This window comes from Phyllostomus discolor, chromosome 5 (genome assembly GCF_004126475.2).
Source record: "Phyllostomus discolor isolate MPI-MPIP mPhyDis1 chromosome 5, mPhyDis1.pri.v3, whole genome shotgun sequence".
NCBI lineage: Eukaryota > Metazoa > Chordata > Mammalia > Chiroptera > Phyllostomidae > Phyllostomus > Phyllostomus discolor.
Window position 1 is genome coordinate 123,633,181 of NC_040907.2, and position 27,807 is coordinate 123,660,987.

At 38.7% G+C, this 27,807-nt stretch overlaps 4 protein-coding genes and 1 long non-coding RNA gene across 13 annotated transcripts in view; 3 read left to right on the forward strand and 2 right to left on the reverse strand.

The window, feature by feature from the left end:
- The window catches only part of CFAP70 (cilia and flagella associated protein 70), a 116,493-nt gene extending 102,755 nt beyond the window's left edge, over window positions 1–13,738 (forward strand). Inside the window, 3 exon segments of the mRNA XM_028513969.2 lie at window positions 653–754; window positions 11,926–11,973; window positions 13,410–13,738. Coding sequence (XP_028369770.1) covers window positions 653–754; window positions 11,926–11,973; window positions 13,410–13,490 — 231 coding nt within the window. The 3' untranslated portion in view covers window positions 13,491–13,738.
- LOC118500810 lies at window positions 13,426–14,620 on the reverse strand. Its single transcript, XR_004903398.1, has 2 exons — window positions 14,398–14,620; window positions 13,426–13,580 (listed from the first exon to the last, which is right to left on the reverse strand). It is a non-coding gene; the product is annotated as an uncharacterized LOC118500810 (long non-coding RNA).
- Window positions 14,621–14,745: 125 nt separating this feature from the next.
- Window positions 14,746–18,370, forward strand: MRPS16 (mitochondrial ribosomal protein S16). 2 transcript variants are annotated; one of them, XM_036026806.1, is made up of 4 exons: window positions 14,746–14,906; window positions 15,358–15,618; window positions 16,070–16,228; window positions 18,250–18,370. In XM_036026806.1, exons 1-3 carry the CDS (start codon window positions 14,894–14,896, stop codon window positions 16,201–16,203), a joined length of 408 nt encoding a protein of 135 aa, XP_035882699.1. In that variant the 5' UTR covers window positions 14,746–14,893; the 3' UTR covers window positions 16,204–16,228; window positions 18,250–18,370. The 2 variants fall into 2 exon arrangements, with proteins under 2 accessions (XP_035882699.1, XP_028368937.1); XM_028513136.2 differs by lacking the exon at window positions 18,250–18,370 and having other exon boundaries at window positions 16,070–16,313.
- Window positions 18,371–18,512: 142 nt separating this feature from the next.
- DNAJC9 (DnaJ heat shock protein family (Hsp40) member C9) lies at window positions 18,513–23,981 on the forward strand. The gene is made up of 5 exons (XM_028513135.2): window positions 18,513–19,038; window positions 19,222–19,362; window positions 19,976–20,230; window positions 22,360–22,443; window positions 22,798–23,981. The coding sequence occupies exons 1-5, from the start codon at window positions 18,859–18,861 to the stop codon at window positions 22,915–22,917; spliced, it is 780 nt and encodes a 259-aa protein (XP_028368936.1). The 5' UTR covers window positions 18,513–18,858; the 3' UTR covers window positions 22,918–23,981.
- The window catches only part of FAM149B1 (family with sequence similarity 149 member B1), a 60,390-nt gene continuing 56,247 nt past the window's right edge, over window positions 23,665–27,807 (reverse strand). For 7 of the 8 annotated variants that reach the window (XR_004903395.1, XR_004903390.1, XR_004903392.1 and 4 more), the window contains 3 exons: window positions 26,331–26,406; window positions 24,090–25,200; window positions 23,665–24,042 (listed from right to left, as the gene is read on the reverse strand). Coding sequence is in view for 1 of the 8 variants with exons in the window: in XM_028513134.2 (XP_028368935.1) it covers window positions 25,127–25,200; window positions 26,331–26,406 (150 nt within the window). In the remaining 7 variants the exon portion in view is untranslated. Of the gene's footprint in view, window positions 25,201–26,330; window positions 26,407–27,807 lie in introns of all 8 variants that reach the window. The other variant, XM_028513134.2, reaches the window with a different exon arrangement.

A 27,807-nucleotide genomic window follows, 5' to 3' on the forward strand; every position in this document is an offset into this window, starting at 1 on the left:
AGATTTTATAAAGCAAACTAACAGTCTGAGGAAGCAGCAATAAGATCCATGTAACCAGAGCTCAGAAGCACCCTAGAGTCACTGCATATTGTACTGATTGCTCAAGATTGTATTGTTAATAACTAATTTTAGGGGGAAAGGAAGCTTCTGAATGATAGTATTTTGACAAGATAATAGGACTTTTACCTTAGACAAGGATGCAAAATTTAAGGGGAAAAACCACAAATGTACCTGATAGCCCACTGCATGTGGGGAAATCACTGAATGATGCACATACGACAGTAAATACTTCTGGTTTTACAACCCTGGCACCTGAAACTCCATGGTTCAATGGATAACCTGCTGGGACTGCTATAGAGGAAAGAAAGCAGAGGGGTATACATTGCAAGCCTAAAAGGTGGTGCTCCAGATTCCCCTATGTGGCTTCTTAAGCAGAAAAATTTTACTTTTATCTAGTTTATACATTAGGCCACCATATAGGATTTTGTTTGAAAAAAGTTCTGTTGATTAAACAAAAACAAAATGTTGAAAGCTATTGGTATAGGCCACTTACACCAATGTTCTTTGGACACAGTATTTTCAGCTAAGCTGACTCCAGCTGGTTTAAGTGAAAACTGCATTGACTTAACTGACATGTCTTCTTTCTATCAAGCTTGAGGAGATCACGGAGGCAGAGGATGCTCTCTCTGAAGCCAATGCATTGAACAACTACAATGCTGAAGTGTGGGCATACTTGGCCCTGGTCAGCCTGAAAGTGAGTGTTTACTATCCTTACACAGTGCCTTCTTAGGGCAAAGAGATGAAGAACTAAGCAAAGCAAGAGATAGTGGGATGGCCATTAATGCACAATAGTTGAGGTTTGATCAGATTCAGATTTGGTCGTTACATAAATGAAGGCTCTGGGAAGCCTCTACTTGAAATGTGCTTAAAAATCATGTACGCAGGTGTGTTTTTCTGGAAAAAAGATTCTAAGAATGGAAGTGAGCATTGGGCTTGGTGGTCATGGGTGAGCAGGAGTGTGGTGTGCCAGGGCTGACTCCTAGCCAAGGGCTGTGGGTGGGTTAGGCTCCCTGCAGCACTTTTGAGCTACTTCCCTGTGGGGATCAGAGTCTGGCATAGAGCTGGGGTTAGGAATGCTGAGTGGGGAGCTGTGCAAGGGCCGTGACTGACAGTGTAGTAGGCAGCGGACTAGACTTGGGGGCAGTGAGCTGTTCTCCTGTCCCCCCGGGCACCTCTTCCACCTGCCTGCGCTCTCTTGTTTAGGATCTCAAACCTGGGACTATGGTAAGCATTCCTTGTATAATCATTCCAGTCATGCTCTGTATCTATGAAAACTCCTGGAGCTATACCTATATATCCTTTGATTTCCCCCTTTGTGTTTTATGTATGGCTTAGAAAATCTATGTAAGAATCCAATAATAAAAATAAAGGCAAAGTAGGCTATAAAGGTATAGATATATATGGATTACCAACAAAAGGACCAACACATACCTCTGATATACTAAAACAATTTACTCAAAAGATCCTATTATTTTTATATTTTTAAAGGAGATTTTTTAAAAATTTAAAAGATTTAATTTATTTTTATTGGCGAGAAGGGAGGGAGAGAAACATCAGTGTGTGGTTGCCTCTCATGTGCCCCCTACTGGGGACCTGGCCCACAACCCAGGCATGTGCCCTGACTGGGAACTGAACCGGCAACCCTTTAGTTCATAGGCCTATACTCAATCCACTGAGCTACATCAGCCAGGGCCAGATCTTATTGTTTTTAAAATGAACCTGCTACTATGAACATCTTTATAATTGTCTCTGACTTTTTAAAATCTGAGACCTGAATTTGAGGTAGATACTTTAGCTATTTACCTGATACTAATCAGGAAATACATGGCATTTTTATTTAAAATGTATTTAGTTATATTTAGCAACCTCATTTCTGAGTTCCTTGCTCATTAATCTAGTTTTCATTTCAAAAAAATTTTAAATGGAAGTGATATTGTATCAGAATGTAAACAAAGTCAAAGACCAGTGAAGGAGATGTTCTACTAGTCTTTCTGAATCATCCTTCCCATTGCATTGCTGGCTGCGGGTGCTTATTCTGGATATAGATGGGAAATTAGGTGAGGGTATTGTGGGAATTTGTGATAGCTGCTTTATCTATAGAAAATAACTCTCCCCAAATTAAAGAACTTGCTTAAATAACTTGCACATCAGTCTAAAATCAAATTGGGAATAATGTCTATTGTGATTATAAGAGAAATGAACAAAATAAAAATTACTGGGTTTTCTCTTCCTTAATATCAGTATGAGAAATACCTGCATTCTTTCCCCAGCTCTGTTACAACCAGCTGTGGGATCCTGGGCAAGTCACTCAAACTTCCTGGGCCTCAGTTTCTTCATCTTTTAACTAAAAGTGTCCAAATGAAAGATTTTCATACAGTTCTCTCAGAAACTGATAGATTTGAATAAAACAATTTACAAGATTGAGCTCAAACAACAACATAGAACTCTGCACTTAACAATTAGAGAATACATATTCTTTTCAAGCATAAATGAATTATTTATATGCTAGACCACAAAGACAGATTCAACAAATACATGTAGATCACACTGCAGTGAAATTATAAATCAACAACTACAAGATAGTCCAAAAGACTCATACATTTGTAAACTTCAAAATTTGCTTGTAATTAACTCATGAGTCAAAGAGTAAATTGTGATAAGTTCTTGTGGTAGATAGAATCCTCAAAATGACCTCTTAAGATTATTTCACCGAGTACTAGTAATATAGGTACTGCTTTGAAGGGAAGTCAGAGGGATTCAAAGCATGAGAAAGATCCAACACACAGCTGCTGGCTTAAAGAGGGAGAGGGACCACGTGTTGAGAAAAGTGGGTGGCCTCCAGAAGCTGAAAGCACTCCGTGCTCACAGTGAGCAGGGCAATGGGGACCTCTGTCCTGCAAGTACAAGAAACTGAATTCTGCCAACAACCTGAATAAGCTTGGAGGTAGATCCCTATTAAAAATCTAGCCCTACTGACACCTTGATTTTGGTGTTTTGAGGCCCTGAGCAGAGAACCAGCTGAAACACGCCAGACTTCTGACCAGTGGAAGTTGTGAGATGACAAATGGGCATTGTTTTAAGCCATTAAGTTTGTGGTAATGTGTTATTTGGCAGTAAAGAACTAATACAGGACTTGTAGTATATATTTATAATAATGGCCCCCATTTAATTGTGCTTTCATGTACAGGAGCTCCAAGCCACAGAGCTGCTTAAGTGTTTGTGATATTCCGAAAAATCCACCCAGAGGACCAGTAGTGTAGACATGCCATTTATTACATTACAGGGGAGTGCACCAATAGTGGTTGATTGGTGCAAAAGCAACCATGTCCTGCCTCCGGCCTTGGTGCTACTAATAGGGTTAGGATGGGAGCAGTGGATGGGAGTGGGGAGGGAGCCGTGGTAGCGCATGAAAGTGCTATAGGGCTGTGATAAACACAAGAGCCTAGAGACACAGGAGCCTTGAGAGACTGTTTTCCTCACTCGTTATGGTTGCTGGCCAGGCAGCCACCTGTTTTCTGAGGTGAAGGGGCCATGTCCTGAGTCACCCCACAACACCCTTTGCAATGTGATGTTGTCACTCCTCTCATCAAGAGGAAGTCTCCTCACTTCTATACCCGCTGGAGTCTGAGCTGCACTTGTGAATTACTTTGATCAGTAGAATATGATGGAAGTGTGTGGGTTCTCAGAAACTAGGCCTTTAAAGGTCCTACAGCCATTGCTCTTGCTCTCTTAAAACTCTGGGTCCACCATGCTGTAAAGAAGCCCAGTTTAGCCTACGGGAAGCTCAACGTCCACCTGGGAGAGAACTGAAGCACCTTGGCCAACAGCCAAACTCACTGTTTGAGTGAGGCCATCTTCACCCCTCCAGCCCTAACCAAATTGTCAGATGACTACAGCTGCATGAGTGATCCTAGGAAAAATCAGCAGAATGGAATAGGATTCCATTCTTCTAGAAAAATCCCATAATATTGTGAGAAATAATATATTGTGTATTAAACTACTAAGTGTTTGAGGTGACTTGTTACACTTCAGTAAATAATTGAAGTGGGAATGAATAAAAACAAAGCCATTAGGCCCTGGCTGGTGTGGTGGCTCTGTGGATTGAGCACCGAACTGTGAACCAAAGGATTGGTGGTTTGATTTCCTGTTAGGGCACATGCCTGGGTTGCAGGCCAGCTCCCTAGTAGGGGTCATGTGAGAGGCAACCACACACTGATGTTTCTTTCCCTCTCTTTCTCCTCCCTTCCCCTCTCTCTAAAATAAATAAATTAAATATTTTTTAAAAACAAAGCCATTATATATTGGACATATGGAACACAATTAAAACAATATAGAGAGGGCAATTTATAGCCTTAAATACATACAGGATCTGGCAGAAGTAAGGCTTGCTTGAACGTGGTTGGTAGGGTACGTGAACATCTTGCATGAGGTGGACAGCAATTTGAATATTTCACCTAAAATGTCATATGTTGTGCTTGAGTGCGATATGTTATGTTACAGAATTACATGCTTATGATTTTGTAATAAAAGACATTGTAATAAAAAGAGGTGTTACTTATGCCAGACCCTATGTTTTAGAAAAGAGAACTGAAAAATCAATCATTTAAATAAAAAATTTCAAAATGATTTAAATATTTTAATTTTAAACAGTATATTTAAATATATATTCAAATATTTAAATTTAATGCAAAATATTTAAAATCATTTAAATTTTATTAAAATGATTAAAATTATTTAAATAAAAATATCAGTAAAAAGAAAGAAAATAAACTTAAAGAAAGGATAATCAGGAAAATGAGTATACACCTGAAACTAATGTAATGTTGTGCTAATTATACCTCAATTAAAGAAAAATAAATTTGTAAAAACATTGAAAATAAGGAGTAGAAGTAAATTACATTTAAAACAAGCACATAATAAGGAGGATTAACAAAATCATAATTTGCCTCTTTTTACTTTTTTATCCTCACCCAAGGACATGCTTATTGATTTTAGAGAGAGGGAAAAGGAGGGGCAGAGAAAAGGATAGAAACATTGATGCCAGAGAGAGAAAAAAAGCTGCTTCCCAGGCATATACCCTGACTGGGAACTGAACCAGCGACCTTTGGGTTTACAGGACACTCCAACCAACTGAGCAACATCAGTCAGGGCCATAAATTGCTTTTTTTGAAAGGACTGGTAAATAGACAAACCTCTTGTATACTGATTAAGAATTTTTTTTTAAAAAGAAGGCAAAAATAATGAATATTAGCAATAAGATAGATACTGAACTATAGAAATTATTGGCTAAAATTCAACCCATTCAGGCTATATAAAAGAGAAAACTAGCTTTTTAAAAATCTGAAAATATATCTTCAAAATCTATACTATCACATGAAATGATGAAAAGGTAGAAACATTTTTTTGAAGGCAAGAACAAGACAAGGTACCTGCTATCATCACTCCTACTCAACACTATACTGGAAGTTCCACCAAGGAAAAAACACGTACACACAAAAGAAATTGGAGGGGAAAGACTAGAAAAGAACACAAGAAAATATATGAACGAACTAAAAGAAGTAATAAGTTTCAGTACTTAAAGTGTAGACAAAAAATGAATAACGATGGCTATTAGTGGGGAAAGGGGTTGGGGAATAGAGTGGAAGCAAGACATCTTAATGTGTACCTTATTATATCCTTTTGATGTTAAATGATGTATATGTATTATCTATTCAATAAATATTAACAGAGAGGTGGATTTGACAAGGATGTTGGATAAAACGGTAATACAAAAAATCAATATCATGAAAATCAGATGTCATCAGGAACAACTAATTTGAAAATTTTTAAAAATTCCATTCAAGACCTGTCAGATAAAATTTTTAAACTTTATTGAAGGACATAAAAGAAGATATAATAGAAAAACCATGTTCATGAACAGGAAGTTTCAATAACATAAAGATGAAAAATTTCCCCAAATATCTACTTATAATGCAGTTCCAATAAAAATAACATAGTTTTTGAGGAACTTTATAATATATCCATAGATTCACTTTAGTGCAAGATTTTGTATACTATACCACCTTTTGTATAAGAAGGAAGGAAAAATGAAATCATACACAGATTTTCTCATTTGTGTTAAAAAAAAAAAGCACAGGAAGGAAAAATCCAAGATTATCCAGAGTGGGTCTTATAGGACATGGGCAGGCAGAGGGTAGAAAGATGGAAGGGAATGAGAGGATCACACTCTGTACCTTCTTGTACAGGTCTGACTTTGTACTATTTTAATGTTTCATATATTTTTAAAGAAATAAAATCAATAAGAAATTGAGAGATCACATAATTCACATCATAAACAAATAAAAATTATTTCTAATGAATAATAACACTGAAGGTGTAAGAAAGAGAACTAACTCAAGATACTTTTGAAAAAACTTTGAAATATATACACTCAGACTAGAGAGAAGAAAACCTCGGTACAAATATTGGACTGTAGTTAGTAGGCTCTTTTTTGCAAAGTAATGAGTTAGGTCTGAAATTACCAAGTATTCTGTGATTCACCCAATAAGTACTTATATTGTGGATAATGGGAGCTGTGTTTCTTACTGTCAGAGAAGTGAACTACAAATATGGAAATGGGGAAGATACAATGAATCTGTGGTGGTGGATTAGAATTGGAGATACTAACCAGAGGGGAGGTGGGAGAGGATAATGGGGGTAAAGGAGGAGAGGGTGGTCAAGGAACCGGTATAAAGGACAAATAGACAAAGCTAAAAGGGAGTTAGGATCGAGGGTGGGAGGTGGGGATGGCTGGGGTAGGGGTGGGGAAATAGAGACAACTGTACTTGAACAACAATGAAAAAAGAAAAAAAGAATTGTAGATACTGATATGAGGTCATGAGTTGAAGACAGATAATATATATTATATACAATATATGAAGGATATATATAGTATATAAAGTGTGTGGGAGCACTATACCTAGAGCTCAGGATTTTGTTTTTAAATGAATTAAAAGGAACCAGAGCATTTGTCCAGTTTAAAAAAATAAAGGAGTCAGTGGCTGTTTGAAAAATGGCTGATTTTAGGACAGGGACAGGAAAAGTACAAGATGTGTCTGGAATATTTTGTTGAATCAAGTAAAAATACTAAAAGAAAGATTGAGATGTCAAAAGCACACAAGGAAAAAATAAAAGACAATGGAACTAGCTTAATGGGGGATTCCATTGGCCCTATCTGGGGCAATTGGAGCATTAAAATAAATAGTTATAGTAAAGGATTCCAGATGAGAAAGTAGGAGCCCACAGTAATATAATTAAACAAATAAATGTAGAAGAGGGAAGCTTACAGTAGAAGGCTAACTATTAAATGTATAAAGGGTTGTGGAATCAGAAAGTCACAATTTGGAGAACCACCATAATAATAATTAATTTAGGGGACAGTTATCAATGTGCACTAAAACTATGGATGAATATGTAAGGAGTAAGAAGATATTTACATAGACTCAAAGTATATCCCCACGAGATATATATGGGGAACAGAGTAATGTTATAGTAGAAAAACCTGGCAGATAATAGTCTAAACAAATGATCAAAGTTACCATCAGCAGTGTTAGAATAAACAGCATATACCTCCTGATAGGATGCACTGAGGAGTACACATCATTTTTGTGCTATTTCCACCAAAACTTTGTATTCTGACATGAAGAAAAATCAGACCAATAAAAATTGTAGACTATTTTACAAAATAACTCTCCTCTACTCTTCAGAAATGACAATGTAGTGAAACACAAAGGCTCAAAAACTCTTCTGGATTAAAAGAAACTGAAGACATGAATATTGAATGCAAGGCATGACCCTGGATTTTTTGTTGTTACAGGAAACAGTGGGCTATTAGGGAAAATCTGAGTGAGGTCTCTAGATTGTATCAGCAGTTTTCAGCCTTTTTTAAATCTCATGGCACACATAGACTAATAACTAAAATTCTGCAGCATACCAAAAATGTATTTTTTTTAGATCTTACAAAAAATAGGTATACTTTTGATTCATTCACACTGTATAGCTATTGTTGTGTTGGCTGTTGTTATTTTTAAAAATTTATCAATCTAATGGAAAAGAGGTCAGTGCCCCTGACTAAATAGACAGGAATTGCATGTTTTAAAAATTCTTGCAGCACACCAGTGTGCCACAGCACACTGATTGAAAATTGCTGAATTAGATAGTAGTATTGTATTTATGCTGATTTTGATCATTGTACTGTCATTATGTAAGAAAATGTCCTTGATTAGATAGTAGTATTGTATTTATGCTGATTTTGATCATTGTACTGTCATTATGTAAGAAAATGTCCTTGATTTTAGAAACACATACTGAAATCTAGAATTGCACAAGTCTACAATTTGCTCTCAAGTGGTTAAAATAGATATGTGTGTATGCATCCACATGTACAGAGAGGAGAGAACTATTTTTGTAAATTTTCTTTAATCTGGAATTATGTAAAAAATTTTGAAAGGAAGATAACCCCTTAAGATGATGCAAATTAACACCACACTACATACCCACCAGAATGGTTTAAATAAAAAAGACCAACAATACCAAGTGTTGACAAGGATGTGAAGAAACTGAAACCTTCACGCATTGCTGGTGGGGTTGCAAACTAGTGCCACCACTTTGGAAAACAGTTTAGCAGATTCTTAAAAAGTTAAACATATGCTTACCATATATTATAGTCCAGCAATTTCAGTTCTTGGTACTAGTCAAGAAAAGTAAAAATATATGTCCACACAAAGATTTCTCTATTTCATTGCAGCATTTAATAATAGCCAAAGACTGGAAAAATTCCAAATGTCCACCAGTAAATGGATAAACAAAATCTGGGATATTTACACAGTGGAGTACTACTCAGCAATAAAAATGAAAATTTGGTTCATGCAACAATATGGATGAGCCTCAAAAACACTGTGCTAAGTGAAAGAAGAAAAGCACATAAGATTATATATTTTATGGTTCCATTTACTTGAAAATTAGGGAAACTATAGAGACAAAAGTAGATCAGTGGTTCCCTAGAGCCAAGAGTGGGAATGGAAATTGACTGCAAACAGACATAAAGAAACTTTTTTTGGCTGATAAAAATCTTCTATAACTAGACTGTGGTGATGGTTGTGTACCGAACTTTAAAATTAGTAAATTCGTGGTATGTAAATTATATCTCAATAAAGTTACTTTTAAAAGACTATATAGCCCCCTCCACATGAGTAACATATGGACTATGTAATAAATAGTGGTGGAGTAACTATCTGTGTGAAAAAAATTAGTTCTCTATCTCATGACACACACATACACCCATGCACAAATTTCAGCTGGTTTCAAGACTTAAATCATAAAACTTTGGACTGTTTAGAAGAAAATACAGAGAATACCTCCAGGTCCTCATGGTGCACAGGTTTCTTATACTAAAAACACAAAGCAAAAAGAAAATATCAATAAATTAACAACTTTAGAATTGGAAATTCATGTATAACAAAAGATGCTGAAATAAAGCATAAGGACTTTATTATAAATACTTGCAGCATTTATAACTAAGAAAGGTTTTAGTATCCAGATTATATAAATAGCTACTACAATAAGAAAAAAACCCTACAAATAATCTGATTGAAAAATGGTCACAGGACCCATCAGTAGATGGGTAGACAAAAAAGCCATGGGACATTTACACAATGGAATACTACTTGGCCATATTAAAAAGGAGAGAAAGAATGAGAGAAAGAAAGAAGGAGAAAGAGAGAAGGGAAGGGAAGGGAAGGGAAGGGAAGGGAGGGGAGGGGAGGGGAGGGGAGGGGAGGGGAGGGGAGGGGAGGGGAGGGGAGGGGAAGGGAAGGGAAGGGAAGGGAAGGGAAGGGAAGGGAAGGGAAGGGAAGGGAAGGGAAGGGAAGGGAAGGGAAGGGAAGGGAAGGGAAGGGAAGGGAAGGGAAGGGAAGGGAAGGAAGGGAAGGAGAGAGGAGGGGAGGGGAGGGGAGGGGAGGGGATCTTACCTTTTGTGACAGCATGGATGGACCTGGAGAGCATTATGATAAGTGAAATAAGCCAGTCAGAGAAAGACAAGCACCATATGATTGCACTCAGATGTGGAATCTAATGAACATAATGAACTAGTAGGTAAAATAGAGACAGGCCCTTAGATAGCAGGTGGGCAGCTGTCTGGGTGGGTAGGGTTGGGGAGGCTGGTAGTGGGATTGAGAAAAAAATTTAAAAAAGGGAACACTCATGGACATGGACAACAGTATGGGGATTGCCACGGGATGAGATGAAATCGGGGGGTAGAGGAGGATATTACGGGGATAAATGATGGTGGAAGGAGACTTGACTTGGGGTGGTGAACATGCAATACAGTGTACAGATGATGTGTTGTGGCAATTGTATAATTGTCCCTGAAACCTGTATAATTTTGTTAACCAGTGTCACCCCAATAAATTCAATAAAAAGGGGGCGGGGAGACAGTAAGATTTCTTTCCTGACCCCCACCTAAAAAAAGAAAAGTGATCACAGGATAGAAATATACAATTTGCTAAAGAGGAAATTGTAAAAGTCAATAAATGTATGAAAAGTTCTGCCTCATTAGTAACCATGAAAATGCAATTTATAAAAATGATGTGACAGAAATTCACCATCAGGTTGGCAAAAATTAGTCTGATATTGAACAGCATTGATAAGGATTCTCATACTTGCTGGTAGATGTAAACTGGTGTAACTAAAGTGCAATATGGCATGATGTAGTCAAATGCATATCTACAACTTAGCAATTTTATATTTATGTACATTACTAAGAAAAATGCCAGAAGACAGGTATAAAGATATTTACTGCAGCATTTTCCTATTATGCAAAAAAAAATTGTCATTCTTTTTCAAAATGATTTTGGTTGTTCTGGTTACTCATGTCATTTGGGCCTCTGCCTCCCTATGGCAGAAATATAACAAAGGTAACAGTGATAGAAAAGAAAGATGTACTGGAAATGGCCCATGAAATTAGGAAAACTTCGAAGTGTAGATATAGGAAAGTCTTTGGGGCAATAAAAGTTTTGTGACCTAGTGAAAATTTACCATGAACTAATACTAATCAGGAACTCGGTCTAGATACTCCATAAGTTCCCTTCTAGCCTGAACATTCTGTGGATCTCATATTTATGTACTGAAGCTTTCCCAAGTGACCTGGCGTAGTCTAATTTGTTAGGCACAGAGATTTGTGAAGTGTAATGGTGAATTCATATTATTCTCACTTAACTCCTTCATGTGAGAATAACTGGGAGCAGAGTTCTCATCTCATATCCAGATCTGCATGCAAGTAGTTTCAGCATCTACTTTTTCTAATGCATAGAGGCAGGGTAAAGTTAAAAACTTAGACTTTGGTGCAAGACTGAATTATTTTAAAATCTAGCTCCTCCACTAATTAGCTTCATAACCATTGCAAGTTATCTTCTCTGTGCCTAGATTTTTCTATCTGTAAACTGAGAATTATAATTATCTCCTAGGGTTGTTTTTAGGACCAAATGAATGTAGGTAAACACTTAAAACAATGTAAACAAGTTAAACCACAAAGTAAGCACTATATGAGTGCTAGTTATTATTAATAAAATGGCTTCAATCCTGAGCAGAACAAATGACCCATGGCACTTTCAGAAAAAAAAAAAGGAGATAAGCCAAGTTATTTTTAAGCCTTTTGAAATGAAGAAGGCATATGTATAATTTTCCTGCCTCACCTTTCAATTCACAGTCTCTTCACTAAGAGGGTAGGGAATTCTCTGCTTTAGGTAGAAATGTTCTTTTTGGCAATGGACTTTCCCACATAATGTTTATGATATATCACCATCACCAGCTGCTACTCTGTTTTTTCAGGCTGGACGACAATTGGAAGCTGAGCAAGCTTACAAGTATACGATGAAGGTATGATGAAGACACCTCTGCTGTTTGCACTGTACTGAGGTTGGAAAACTGGGAGGAAGGGACTGGCTTAATTCAGAACTTTATAGCATTTCATGATGTGAGTATTTTTTCTAGAGGCTTTTCTTACCATCTTCTCCATTATCATAGGACTCCTGGGTTTGGAACAATAACCAACATATTACCATGGGGGAATCTTTCTTTGTACTTCTTTAGAGAACATGGTTTAAATGGAAAGACAGGTGGCTTGGGTATCAGTAGACTGGAATTATGATCTTAGCTTTGTAATTAACATACCATATTAACCTCTCTGGGCCCCATTTTCCTCGTGTGTAAAATGAAGGTGTTGGTCTAGTCTAGGATTGAACAAATTTGTTCTGTAAATGGCAAAATAGGAAATGTATTAGTCTTCGTGGACTAAATGGTCTCTATTGCAACTACTACACTCTGACTTGTAGTGAAAAAGCAGCCATAGACAATTCATCAACAAATGAACAGGGATGTGTTTCAAATAAAACTACGAACAAAAACGGGCAGTGCAGTAGATCTGGCTCACAAGCAGTGACTTAGCAAACCCTGGTCTATTCTATTAGCTGTGAATTGTAAGTAATTTGACTTGAAAGTCTGTGGCTTAAACAAATTTGGAGTTTTATTTTCTCCTCATTGAATGAAGAGTCCAGCACTGGTACCACAGGTCCACAATGCCATCAGAAACACAACCTCTTTCTACCTTTCTGCTCTAGCAATCACAGCATACGGTTTCCATCCCTCTGAGTTGAAAGACAGCCATTGCAGCTCCAACCACTTCATCTATGTTTCAGGCACAATAAAGAACAAATAGGGGGAAAGGACAAAGTGGTCGTGCTAGTAATTTCACCTCCCTTTGAAGAGCAATGACTTCAACTTGTATTTCATTGGCCACAGTGGCCGTAACACTTCCCTTGCAAGGGACGTAGGACATGTGGCTTTTTAGCAGGCTGCATTGCTGCCCTGAAAAGACAGGAACATTTTTTTTTAAGTAAAGAAAAGAGATAGTGAATATTCAGTAAACAACTAGATGTCACTACTACACATCTTGATTCTAAAATTAAATCTGTATCATCTTTAATTCCTGTCACCTGCCAAATGGTAATAGTATACAACAGTCAAGATATATTGCATGATAATGTGAATCTTTTAAAAATAAACTTTATTGAAGTTATTTTTAAAAAGTGTACAAACTGTGACTGTTTATACCACTTGATCAATTTTCATAAAGTAAAAATATCCATATAACCAGCACAATGTTCTGAGGTATTTTAATGGAGTTACCATGAAATAGAGAATATAGCCAATTCCATCCCAAGGAACTATGTTCTTTAGCTGTGGCTTCAGAAATGAGGGGTCTCCACACAGGTATATCAGATATGACACATGTCCCCTTCCTTCCTTTATTGCAGCTAAAATTGAAAGATGAGACTCTGCTTGCAGAGATCCACATGCTACAGGAGACGTTTGGTTTTGGAAATCCATCTTTCTGACTTCCTTATAGCTGAAGAATTTTCTCTATGGGACTCTGAGTTCTTTTCCTTCCCAGGGAAATTAAACCTGGATGCTCCACCACGTAAGACCTGGGGATAGAGAACAAAAGAATCTTCACCACAAACAGAAACCCATTCATTTATTTCCATTGGCTATCTTACTTGGTATCAAATGTTAATGGTTGTTTTTACTGATTGACAGTAAAATGGATGACAATAAAGAATGGAAATTGGAGATTCAAAAGTCATCAGTGTGGTTCTGGAGTTGTTATACTGAAGTATATATAAGAATACATATATATAAGATTATATAAATATATAAAATTAAGGTATAGTGGGTTCATTATTGGGGTTTCTGGCGAAAGCTAATCAGGACCACTTCTGGAGGAAGTCAGCTGCTAAGGTCCCTGGCCAGGTTAAGTTACTGGAACTTGGGAATTAAGGCATCATTTTCTACGGTGGAACTAAAGGAAGAAAGCTATGCTGGGTAACTGCATTAGGGCAAAGAGCCTATTAGCTGGGGCCAGGCCGTTTGGATCCAACAGTGAACAGAGATGCTAGAGAGCTGCACAAGGGCTCCGTAATGAGTCCATTACCCTCTCATGGATGCAAAACTCAAATTGAGGTCATTTTTTTAGGGCTAAAGATGGCAAAGGAACGATACTTCATCCCTGTTCTCCTGGATCACTGCACCGCAAAACCGGGGATAAAGCCCCCATGCTTTATTTTTCAGAGACGGAGGAGAGAATAGAAGGGAAGGTGAGAGGCATATTAGTAAACACTGAAAGATAAACTCTACGTTAATTTATAGTCCTTTTCCAGTCTGCCGCCCCGTCTCCCCATCAGACTCTGAGCTTCCTGTAGGCAGGGACAGCGTCCTTCCCTCTTTGGGTTTTCAGGACTACACCTTGGCGCTGACAGGTGCTCAAAAACATCTGCTGGAAGGAAGGACTAATCGAGCGCTGTAGCGCTTCTTAGTCGCTCCGGACATCATGCTCCCAGTACTCCTCACTCCACCAGGAACTCCCAGGTCAGCACCGGCCGCGAACGCCCACAAGGTGATTACGGTGCTACGCCAGCTATTAGCAAATTGTAGCGCACCTTTTCTTTTACGTTTTTTTGTTTTATTTTGTTTTGTTTTGGCGGCAGTTTAAGGGAGGTACTTTCGAGTTCACCGTGTTGCATTATGGGGAATGTAGGAGCGGACAGCGGAAAGGGCTGGGCGAGAGGACCATTCACTTCCGTCATCGAGGCACTTGGGGTTGGCTCGCGGCTCCCTGACCCAGTGGCATCACCGGGTTGACCCTTCGCGTCCGGAGGCGGTGGAGCTGATCTTTACGGGCGGCGGGACGCTTCGAGGAGCCGCTAGTGGCGCACGGTCCTCGGTGCACGGCGGCTGCACCATGGTCCAGCTTAGTGAGTGACAGGGACCCGAGAGACCTTCCGGGCGGTCCTGGGACGTAGAGTACCGGGTGGAACAGCGCTGTCCTGGGCGAGCTGGAAGCATCCCGAACCTGAAACAGCCAGATGGCCCTATGTTTGGTCATACTTTTCATTTTCTTCTCACCTAATTCCCCCTGAAGCCCTGTGGCATAAGAGGCGTTCATTTTACCGATGAGTCAACTGCGATCCCTACCTGATCATAGAACTAGTAAATGACAGGCCTGTGCTAGTGAATTAAGGGTTGAGGAGGAAGTCATTTCTGGAGGGAGTGTATCAGAAGGGTTTTCACAAGGGAATGGTTTCTAAGCCAGATTTCAAAGGATTGGTTAGTAATAAGGATTTTCACTGCAGGAAAGAGAATGTTTTGTCTACCTCATTTTACCCATTTTGTGCCCTCGTTTCTTAACCGCTTATTTTTCTGCAGCTACTTTCCTCTGCAAGGCCTACCATGGAGGCCACTTAACCATCCGTCTTGCTCTGGGTGGCTGTACCAACCGGCCTTTCTACCGCATCGTGGCAGCTCACAACAAGTGTCCCAGGGATGGCCGTTTCGTGGAGCAGCTAGGCTCCTATGATCCACTGCCCAACAGTCACGGAGAGAAACTCGTGGCTCTCAACCTGGACCGGATCCGGCATTGGATTGGCTGTGGGGCCCACCTCTCTAAACCTGTGGAAAAACTTTTGGGTAACTAGCCTTACCCAGGGATTTAAAATTAAAGTTAATTATAGAAAGATGAAAATTAAAAATGATTTTCATTACCTGTAGGCTGCTCAGGACTGGAGTGAGAGGTAAACTTGTGATCTAATTGCATTTTGAATCTGGAGACCTTTTGGGGACTCCTTTATGAGACTTTTTGGGTGACTGGGATTTTGTGTTAAAAATGGGAACAGTGTGTTTTGAATGGTTGTCAGTTTGTCTTTTTTCCAGTGAGGAAAATAGTGTTAGGAAGTTGACAACATCTATTGTCTCCTTGCAGTAAGGAGTTGGGGGAAGAGATAAGACAGACTGGTGAATTTGTTTTAAGTCCATGCTCTAGGTCAGGTCTCTTATTAGACCTCAGTTCTGTGAGGCCGAGTTCCCAGGGAAACATTGGCTTATACTGTGTTATAACAAATGGAAATCCTGTTGCTTTTAGGTCTTGCTGGTTTTTTCCCTCTGCATCCCATGGTGATCACAAGTGCTGAGAGGCTTCGACGGAAACGGGCACGTGAAATCCTCTTAGCGTCTCAGAAAACAGATACGGAAGCTGCAGAAACAAAAGTGAGCTGACTTCAGTGAGCAAAGCAGCGACAAGGTCAAAGTCCTCTTAAAACACTTGTGCAGAGTTGTTAGTTTTATTAGATTTAGAGGTCAATAAATGGAATTTTCTTTGTCATCCATCTTCTTCTGGGCCCAGGGAGAGATTGTTCTTGTGTGACACAGAGCTGAGCCTAGGTGCTAATTATTAGCTTTTCCAGCCTTTATCTGGGGAAACACATTGGCTGTGGGTTAGGTTTGGGCCCTGGATCTCTTAGATAGCTTTACAGTCTGCTGACTTCCAAAACTTCCCTGTTTCAAAGTCCTCAACCAGCATATCCATGGCCAGTTCAAGTAATTCCTACCTTAATCATTTATGGTTATCCCACCAGTTTAAGAACACAATTACCACCCTGGCGATGTGGCTTAGTGGGTTGGAGCCTGGCCTTGTACTGAAAGGCTGTCAGTTTGATTCCTGGTCGGGGCACAGTCCTGGATTGTGGGTTCAATCCCTGGTCAGGGCACATAGGAGAAGGCAACCAATTGATGTTTCTCTCTCTGCCTCCCTCCCTGTCTTTTCTAAAAGCAGTGAAAAAGTGTCCTTGGGTGAGGAATAAAAAAAAAATACAGTCACTTCGCTTATTGTTTTTGTAATCACAGATTTGTATTTTCTTAACACAATCTTAAATTTACAAAGGTAGATTTATTATGAGCTTTTAGTCTGTAATAATCTTTAATAATGAGAAACTGGAAAAAGCTAATATTGTAAAGTGCCTACATATGTTAGAATGGCCTTTTACTGCAAGGTTATTTGTGAGATTTATAAGGTATTACAAAAGTCAGAAAGGATTATCTCCATTTTGTAGATGGGTAAGCTGAAGTTCAGAGGTGGTAACTTGCCCAAGGCCGCAGTTTAATATTGGCAGAGCTAAGATTCAGACCCCAGTGTGCCTACTTGCAGAGCCCTTTGCAATATGTATTGTTTGTAGTGTGATGGCAGGAGGAATAAGGAAGGATTGGGGCGTTTCAAATGTATACTTAAAAAGTCAGTGATAGCGATTGGTTTAGGTATCACAGGTTTGGTAATATAAATGACTGGCTGTGGCAAAAAAACAAAATACTACATTTTCTGCTCCATTCTAAACTCAGGATTTTATAACCACAAACATGGATTAGATGGTTTTTGTGCCCATGTTGAATAATACAGATTTCAAATTCTGTCATAAGACTAGGATATAGGAGATTTATAAAGGAGAATTTATAAAGGAGAATCTAAAACCCTAACAATGTACCAACTGACTTTATTCTCTGGATTTTATATTCTGAGAACAATTAACAGCTACCTCAAATTGTGGGGTCAGGATTCCCCAAGATTGTTACTAGTGGGCCTCCAGTTGCTTTGAGGAGAGCAGACTTGGAAGGCAAGGCAAACAGAGCAAGACTGACTACCTTGGATGTGGGAAGAGAAATACTTTCAAAATGATAGGAACTCTGAACATTTAAAAGATAACCTGGAGAGTTTGATGGGAGAAGCTTTAATTGATAGAGCAAAAAAGAATGTGATTTTAAAAAATACTGATCAGTGAAGGGAACTGCTGTGAAATAGGTTAAGATGAGGTATTTTTTTGAGGTAGAGTTTCTGCCAACTCAGTACCTCCTTTGTGCCCTTGTCTGTCTTTTGCGTAAGATCTGTACACACATATTTCCTGTGTGAGCTCATCCTCTCCCTGACTTCTAGTTCTCTCTAGCCCTAGCTTTGCCTTGGATCTCTAGGCCCATATTCCTCACCATGTCTTAGCTGATTGCATCAGCTACCATCTTCAAATTTAATATGCTCAAAATTCAGCTCTGCACTTTAAAAAGCATTAAAAAGAAAAAGAAAGCCTTCACTTCAGCAGCTTATATTTTTATTAAGGTGAGGATTTGGATCATGTTATCTCCACCAAAGTGGAAGGTGATTCAGGAGCTGGAGAATGAATGGGACTAATTCTGTAATGTCAAATCTAAAAGTCTTATCAGATCATTTTTTAAAGGCCTGTATTTTGTGCTTTTTATTTAATGTAGACTTTTTTCTTGCAGGGCTCAAAGGAAGTACCTACTCCGCAGTCCCACTCTGTAGGTTGCAAAATTATTTGGGCTTTAGAGCTCTATATACTCTTGTGGGGATCATCTTTGAAAAAGAACAACTCTATTAACCATCGTTCTTTGAAAAACCACATGTATATGAACCACGTGAAATTATCCAATGCCGATGTTATGCTGTTTTGTTGCTTTAAAAAAAGAAAACGTATAGGTCCAACCTAATTTGGATATTCCGGGTATTAAGAGAGATTCTACACTGGCACATTGGGGAGAAGATAGGCGCCAGATTTCGAGTGTCTCGGAGGAGAGGGCGTGGCGGCCATCGGGCTACTTCCGCTTCCTCCGAGTAAGGTGGCTCCGGCAGGCCGAGAAACGTGGGGCGTGCGCTGGGCTCCACCTCCTGAGAAATCGACGCCGCGGTTTCCCAGCCCCATTTTGCGGCTGCCGTAAAGTGCGGTGGGTGGCCACGCCCCTCTTTTGCGCCCCTTGTGACGCTAGCGCCCAGGGCTTTTTGCGCGGGAAAAGAAAGCAGTCCGGAGCTCCAGCTACACCTGCTGGGACCCACCTTTCGAGCAGGCTGCAGCTGGCTCCCCGCCTCCGGGGGCCATGGGGTTGCTCGAGCTGTGTGAGGAAGTGTTCGGCACCGCCGACCTTTACCGAGTGCTGGGCGTGAGACGCGAGGCCTCGGACGGCGAAGTCCGACGCGGCTACCACAAGGTGTCCCTGCAAGTGCACCCGGACCGGGTGGGTGAGGACGACAAAGAGGACGCCACTCGCCGTTTCCAGGTACGTGAGTCCCAGCTCCGCCGGCCGCCCGGGCTGCCAGTGGTTTTCTGGCTGGTTGGCCCCTCCTAGGTGGATTCCCCGGAACCCGGCCCAGCGTTTTCTAATCTGTTTCTCCCTGCGCGGTTTCAATGAGGGTTTCAATGAGTGCGGCGAGGGTGACTTTTGGATGCTCTTACCCCGCAGATCCTCGGGAAAGTCTATTCCGTTCTGAGTGACAAAGAGCAGAGAGCGGTGTACGATGAGCAGGGAACAGTGGACGAGGATTCTGATGTGCTCAACCAAGATCGGGACTGGGAGACGTATTGGAGATTACTCTTTAAAAAGGTAGAAGACTCCAGAGACTGTTTTTGCGACGATTCCCACTATTTATTCAAAAACGTTTATTTAATACCTCTGAGGCATTGCATTTTGTGTTGTGCAGGAAGGGAAATTTGGCCTTGAAATACACAAACATACAGGCGTTCCTTAGGGCATGCACGACGTGTACTGTATGTATTTGAAGAAAAACATCTACTGAACCTTTAGGTTGAACCATATGTATGTGTGTGTATACATATACACACTTTTACTGAAACGGGTCTTTAATTACCTGTTGAAATGGGTCTTTAATTACCTGTTGATGTAGAGTGATTGTAGTGAAAAGGGGGGAAACTTGATTTTTTACAAAATATGCTTACATATCCGATTGTAAGTCCTGAATGTTTCTCTGGGACTCCTCACACCACTGGAAACATTACTTAAATTTTCCTGGCCCATAATTTAGTAGTTCTGAAGGTTGAACTACGGAGAACTCTGAAAAAGCGTTGGCATAGAAAATTTGGTTCCTTGCAACAATTTTAACTCAGCAACTTGTATTTGGGGAGAACTATTTTAACACTTAAATCTAATTTTTAAGTAATATTCTCAAAGGTAAAGCAAGTGTTCCTTATTTGTTTAGATATCTCTAGAAGACATTCAAGCTTTTGAAAAGACATACAAAGGTTCTGAAGAAGAGTTGGCTGATATTAAACAGGCCTATGTGGACTTCAAAGGGGACATGGATCAAATCATGGAGTCTGTGCTGTGCGTGCAGTACACAGAGGAACCCAGGATAAGGAACATTATTCAGCAAGCCATTGATGCTGGAGAGGTCCCATCCTATAATGCTTTTGTCAAAGAATCAAAGCAAAAGATGAATGCTAGGAAAAGGAGGGTAAGATTTTGAATGCTATTTACCATTTATGTCTTGATTGCTTCCAAAAAGAATTTGAGGATATTTACAGTAATGGAAGTACAAACAAAACTGCAGACATAAGTATAAAGGTTAACTTGCTATGTAGTTCTTATTAAATAAAATGAGCATATCAGTTCATCAAGAGAAACTTGTCCCTAGTATGTTGTGCTCGAGCAATTTACTACGTGGATTATTTAAATGATTACTATTGTCTTAACACTGAAACAGTCTTCACATGGACCAGTTCTTTTAGCTTTTCTGAGGCATTGCTCAGGAGATAAAAGTAATGGAGTCCAAATATGGTACAGATTTGCCCAGATTGATTCTTGAGTTGAGTCCAGAATATGCATCTTTAAAAAACAAACAAAAACAGCTATTTGGTTTATTTTTATTGTGTTGTCTCCAAACACATTTCGAGGAACACTTTTGGAGAATCAGGCTTTTGAGCCATGATTCAAACACCACACACTTTTTGAGACATGTGTGTCCTGTATATCCATATTAAATGTGGAGTTGCTGGTGGTAGGGGAAAGGAGCTTAAGGATAGCTGGGGTTCCCGGAGGGAGTAGATTCAAAGTAGGAAACATCTGTGCCTCTGGTCTTTTGGGTTAAACCAGACTAGTACCTAAGGAGCCATTGCTTTAATCTGATTTTTATAATGGGAAGTCCACGGAGAGCAAACAGTGTGAGGTTTTAGATATTTGGTGGGTATCTTAGATGGATATCTTATTTTGTGTGGCTGAATTTGGAGTATGAGTAGGTCTGCAGCTTTTAGATAAAAAATAATACACAAGGGGAAGCTGATTGATGTGTGTTGAGTTGAGAGAAGTAAAATGTGTATCAAGACATATTTTTTTGACCCTGGACTGTGTGGCTCAGTTGGTTGGAGCATTGTCCTGAAACCGAAGGGTTACAGGTTTGATTCCTGGTCAGGGCATATTATCTAGGTTGTGGGTTTGGTCCCTTGTCCAAATGCATTCAATCCCCAGTACAGGCATGTATGGAAGGCAACCAATCAATGCTTCTCTCTCACACTGGTGTTTCTCTCCCTTCCTCTTTCTCTAAAAAGCAATGAAAAAAATGTTCTTGGGTGAGAATTAAAAGGAAAAAAATATCATTTTGGCTTATACGCTATATTTAGTTTATACGCTATATTTAAGCTCAAGATGGCAGTTAAGGGTGGTAATCATTTTCTCAGGTGAAACTGAGCACAGCAGTATTCAGTAATAGGATATTAGTTTGAGAAACTTCCCTAAAGTATTGGGGGAAGGGGTGGCGTAGTTTTGAGAGGTACTCCAGCATGCTGCATGCAGGGAGGGGGATATAGTATAAGAGATTGGTCTGAAAGTAGACAATAGAAACTGTGTCTGTTTATTGGAATAAAAAGGTTCTAATGTATTATCATTCCCAGTATTAATAGTATTTATTGTTATTTGGAAAATAACAATAAATACTATTGTTATAATAGTAACAATAAAATAACTAATAAAATAACAATAAATATGCTGGGGTTGGAACCTCTTAATAGTTTTAGTTGTTGCCCTGGAGGAAAAAACAAACTTATTAACCTTTCCCAAGGTATTCTTGTGGTATTTTGGAATCAGTGCCCCAGGAAAATTTGGCAAAAGAGGTGGCTTGAAATCAGGTAAAGAAAGGTTAAAACTGAATTTGTTAGTGTTTATTCTGACTACTTGGAATTTTTAAACCAAGGTTGCTTTCAAGGCTGACACCAGTCACATGTAGTAAATTGGGTTTCCAGAGGAGGAATCTGAGGTGCCTGTATCCTGGTGATGTTTTTGAGGGCATCCTTCGTTAAGTGGCCTTTCTTAGTTCTCTAAGCATTTTGTTTTCCTTTCTATAATCACATGGTTATTAATACTGAAGTACTTGCTACCCCTAACAAGTCAAGATGGGGAGAACTCAGAAATAGTTATCAGAATCAGAAGACATACTGCTTGCTCTCAGCAATTTTGCCTTTTAATGAATGACATATTTATGCAGTTTTATTCTAAGTAATCTTCAAATTGAAAGGGTCTTACAGATTTGCTTTTGGTAAATAGGATATATTTTTAGGTTGAAATGGAATCTCATGTGAATTTCTGTTTTAGGCTGAGGAAGAGGCTAAAGAAGCGGAAATGAGCAGGAAGGAGCTGGGACTTGATGGAGAAACTAACTTGAAAGCAGTCATTCAGGTAAACTTGACAGGCTGTTTGTGAAGGCTGCTGCCATTTCTTCATGTTCTGATTCCTGCAGTTAATGTTCTTTGGAGTATATGTATAATGTGGGTATTCTGTCTTTTTTAAAGACATAATTCACATATCATATATTCCTCTTTTTGAAGTGTACACTTCAAAGGTTTTTTTGTATATTCATCAAATTGTACCACCATATAATTCCAGAACATTTCATCACCCTAAAAAGAAACCCCTTGTCCATTAGCAGTCAATCCTTATTTTCCCTTCCATCAGCCCCTGGCAGCTACTAAGTACATTTGTGTCTATGAGTAGTCTCATATTTTGAAAGTTTGTGTTTTAATTCTTAAACAGAACAGACAAAAGGATCGGCAAAAGGAAATGGACAATTTTCTGGCTCAGATGGAAGCAAAATACTGCAAACCTTCCAAACGAGGAGGGAAAAAAACAGCTTTCAAGAAAGAAAAGAAATAATGGAATTTTCTCTTCAAAATTCATTAGGTGTTAGCAGATGGCATTGTAGGCAAAAGGTACAGACAAGATCTGAAGACAAAAGTCAATTCAACCCTTGGGAAAAGTTGTCTTTCCTGATTAAATTATTTGGATTAAGTATATAACCAGAGTCACTTGAACTGATCTTAGTATATCCTAGAAATCCTCTGACATTCTGTGAAGTCCTCCCATGAAGGATTTGGTGGTGATCATTGAGGTGAGAGGGGGAGATTGGTATACTTCTGACAGCACTTGCTTCTGTGTCCATACTTCCCTTATCAGCTGTCATTGCTACACAAGAGTGAACTGCAGAGTATTCAGAGTGATGTGGGTGTTTATTACAGCCGGTATTCCACTTAGCAAGAATGCCTTCAGAACCCTTGCTGGATATCTGTCTTCCAAATACTTGACAGTTTGCTTTTGGTCTTAATATTCTTAAATAGATCCTCCCTTTCTCTCTGTTTGTTTCACTCAACCAGGTTTTGTACTCTTTGCTTGAAGTATAGGAGAAACAGTTGTTCACACTACTTCAGGCATCTTTGTAAGACTTAACATGATTAAACAAGTAAAACATGATTTAAGTTTTAAATGATCACTGGAATATTACTGCTAAATGCTCTTGGGCAGGTCACTGAGCTTGTCTGAACTTGTTTTCTCATCCATGAAAGGGTGAGGGAGTTTGGGTAAATGACTTCTTAGAAGCCTTTCTGGCTCTTAACTCTGATTTTGAAAGACAAGCCATCAGTGGTTTGTTTTCGTGCACTCATGGTATTGATTTGCAAGAATGGTACAGAGATTTTCACTTATGTGTAATCGAATTGTATGTATTCATTAGAATATATGGAAGGATTTTAGGGACTGTTCAACTTAAAATCTCTGGCTTGTAGAGTAATATTTTCAATGCCATATGCATGAAATAAGCCTTCTGTTACTGAGCTTTATGTATCATAATTTATCAGATAAGCAAGCACATGACATGTTTTCAGTTTGTGGACTATACACAGATTAAAAAATATACTCTTTAATTGTATTAAAATATAATTTAATGCAGGTTGTTTGAAGCATCTGTCTTCATATGATAGCATTAGAAGACTTTGATATAATACACTTTGAACACTTTGATATAATACACTTTGAACACTTTGATATAATACAAAATTACCCCACCTTATGATCACTTGAATTTATCCCTCTGAAGATTAACAATAAGATCTAAAACTGGTATGGTCATTAAAGTTGAATGAAATTTAAATAAAATAAAGCCATAGTTCAAGCTGTTGCTGCATTCATGGGTGCACTCAGGAGAAGGTCTGGGGTAAAATTAGAAGACTGTCTAAGTTCTTTGCTTCTGCTCTTAGGATATGTTTATGCTGGAATAATCACCATCTGAAATTTTAGGGAATTGCATCTTTCTGGCTCACTAATAGATTCTATAAATTTGTAAATTGACTTCTAGAGCTGAAGGAGAAAATCTGGCAAGTTGAGTTTAATATATGAGAAAAATATGACCACTAAAGAAAAGCAGTATAACCTAATACCAAACAGTCATTGTGAGGTTGAGCTGTCCTGTCTGAAAAAAGTAATGTGCATTACGGTTACCTATGCTACTCTACACCAGTGTTTAACATTGACATTTTTAAGCTACTCACCCCTTCTGTATCTATCTGTGGGGCTGGGCATCTAACGAGAAAGCTTTAGGAATGACATCTGTTTGATGAGTTCAGATTTTTGACAGCCCTGTGAGCTAAAAATGACTTAAAACTGAGTACAACTCTCTGGAAATTAATATAAGCAGAAGTATTTCAAAGCCAGTGATGACTGAATGTTATCAATAATTTGCTGCTTTTTGTACAGTCTTATGGAATCCTATAATAATTGAACTGTTCATTGTTAACAGCCAACATGAGCAGTGACTTGGGAGTAATTATTCTTCTGTTATATGTTTTGGTACAAACTTTACTGTCTTTTGGAATAGTTCAACTTAAAGCTGAAAGAAGACTAACTAGAGACAGAAACAGTACCCATGTAATCTTTGGCGGATACTCTTTTCTTAGCAATTGTACCAAAATAACTCTCCATGAAGATAGTTTCAAGTTGTCTCTTCCATACAAACTCTGCATCACACGAACACTGGCTTATGAAATCTTCCCACGTGTTTGCTGCAGCCTGAAGCAGGTTCTTCCCATTTGCCCTATGGTCCCTGCCTGGTTCTAGAGACTGGCCCACTTCTGTTTTGAGACTTTGTAGACCCATGTGGTTGAGGACCTGTAAGATAAAGAGGATATCATAGAGTGACACATTAGTAGATATTAGATTTGGTAACCTCAAATTCATATCTGAGGGCTTTATTTTTTTTGCTCCAATAACCAGGTGGACTTTAAATTTGGAGACTGGGAATGAGTAGTAAAGTATATATTTGCCTAGGCAACAAAAACCTTGTGTATTTATGGAAAAATGTCTACATTAAGATATGAAAGCATAACCTAAGTTTTAGAGAAGTTTTCACTAATTGAAAAAGAATAAAATGTTCCACTTAACTAAACTTTACACTAGTTACACGTGACCATGATCATGTCTGAATTTAATAACTCAGCTCAGAGGCAGGATTGCTTTTCTGTGAAGACGGATCCAAGAAAATAATCCATTGAAAGCATTCAAAGACTACCATACTGCCACTTAAGAACTGAACAAAGAGAATTCACTTAAGACTACAGAGATCATTTGGGGCAGATTACTTTTTAATGTACTTGCTGATTTATTAACAGGAAACATACTAACTGCCCCACTTCTAAATTTCATCTATAACATAATGAGAATGAACTTAATGATTGTAAGAAGACTATTATAGGAAGAACGAAGACATTCTTAAATTTTCTCCCATCACTCATGGGAAAATAGAAGCTACACAATATAATGTAGAAACCAAAAAGTAAATGGGATAGAATCAAACTCGGCATATCTTGCTATTTTAGAATTGTTTTGTCTTACCTTATTAGCCTTGCAGATTAACTGACCAAAGCAGTTTATTCTATCATAATATGGATTTTGCCTACATAACATTAATACAGTGTTTGAATGTTAATGAAAGTAATTTATTTGGCTGGATTTTTTTTAGATTAAAGAAAAAGTACTGTTCACCTTGCCAAAGTGGGGAGAGGTTAATTTACATACTGTAATGAAAACAGAAATCTGGAACTTTTTGGCTCTGAACAGTAGAGCTCTCCTTAATCTTTTTATTATATCCCATCTTCCAAAATGAATTTGAGGTGACTTGCAAAGATGTAGGAAAATGAAATATAAAAGCCAAAGGAAAGGAAAATAAGCATAGAATTAAAAAAAGACAAAGGCAGGGTCCTAACAGCCACACAGGGGCAGGACAGCAGCCTGGGCCCCACCTGTCCCTGCAGAGGCCCTCCCAGGTCGGGCCTGGTGAGGATACTCGGCCGTGCATGAATGACATTGCATATCCAGCTGAAAAAGAAAAGAGACACTTCTTACTATAATGCTATATCTCCCAAAAAGCAGTATGTTAGCAGAATTATAGGGAAAACCTTCAAATTGGTAAACGTAAATGGCATTTGCCACTAATCCAAGGGACAAGTTGGCTGAGTGCACCCTCTTACATTCCAAGGGAGAAATCCCAAGCCAGAGGCCCACACAGCCATTTGTTAACATGTAAAAATTGTAAGTTCTACAGCTTTAAGAAAAGGCACTAATATGCCTTTAAGAAAAGAAGCATTTATACATCTGTATGGTTTCATATTCCTAAATATAATTGGCTGTCAGGGGAATTTAATACAATTTCTGTTGCCTGCTGACTGTTTAAAACAATGAACAGCATTTTCAGCCACATTGAAACATCCATGACTTTTGTACTTGAAATACAATATGAAACATTTCAAAATTATAAAGATTTTAAGATCTAAAATATTAAAATGTGAAATACCAAAAAATAAAAGCTATCCATGCCGTCTCACTGGCACTTCTGCAATAAAAAAATAGCCCTCACTTCCATGTCAGAGCATTACAATCAAGAGATTTCAGGAACTTTTTCTGTTTGAAGCCATATGTTTGGATCAGGGGTCAGCAAATTTATTCATAGAGGACCAGATAGTAAGTATTCTAGACTTTGTGGTATGCAGTGCTGTTGTTGGAACTGCTCAGCTCTACAGTTGTACTGGGAAAGCAGCCAGAGAAAACAGTACATGAATGAGCATGATGATTCTGCCCTAAGAAAACTTATTTTTTAATTAAAACAAGTAGTAAGCCAAATGGCCCATGAATGCTGACTCCCATTCTGGGTAAGACCACCAAGGAGCAGAGTGTTCGCCTGGCAGTGCCAGGCCCAGGACTCAGATCTAGTGCTTTTAGTTACACTGAGCTACTAGCTCATATCCCTTTTCATGACAGCAAATTGAGAAAGAAATGGCTATGGTAAGAAATTTTTACTTTTGTTCTAAAACTATAAAAATAAACTTGAATTCTTTCATGTATTCACCTTTACTCCTAAGGCAACCAAAAATCAAATGTTTGATATGAGAGAATCTAGATATAGAATATAATCAACAAACACTGCTTAACAAATGTTATGGGTCAAACTATGAGAAGACACATTTAATAAAGGTTCTCAAATTTTCTGAGGTTCACACTGAGTAAGAAACAGAAGTGCTCATGTTTCCCTTTTGCCTGTTTTGAGTGACTCACCCTAGAACAAGCCTCCTCAGGTCTACTGGAGTAAATGGTGTCCCCCCAAAGTTTATATCTACCTGGGACCTGTGAATATGGCTTTATGTGGAAATAGTATCTATGTTCATATCAAGTTAGGATGAAGTCTGACTGGATTAGGGTGAGCCCTAAATCCAATGACTGGTA

Excerpts from the sequence above, each read along its gene's own strand:
- DNAJC9 (XM_028513135.2), top strand. The coding sequence starts at position 18,859 with ATGGGGTTGCTCGAGCTGTGTGAGGAAGTGTTCGGCACCGCCGACCTT. Across the intron at positions 19,039-19,221 it reads ACGCCACTCGCCGTTTCCAG|ATCCTCGGGAAAGTCTATTC; the intron begins GTACGTGAGTCC and ends CTTACCCCGCAG. Across the intron at positions 22,444-22,797 it reads ACTTGAAAGCAGTCATTCAG|AACAGACAAAAGGATCGGCA; the intron begins GTAAACTTGACA and ends ATTCTTAAACAG.
- MRPS16 (XM_036026806.1), top strand. Across the intron at positions 15,619-16,069 it reads ACCTGTGGAAAAACTTTTGG|GTCTTGCTGGTTTTTTCCCT; the intron begins GTAACTAGCCTT and ends TGTTGCTTTTAG.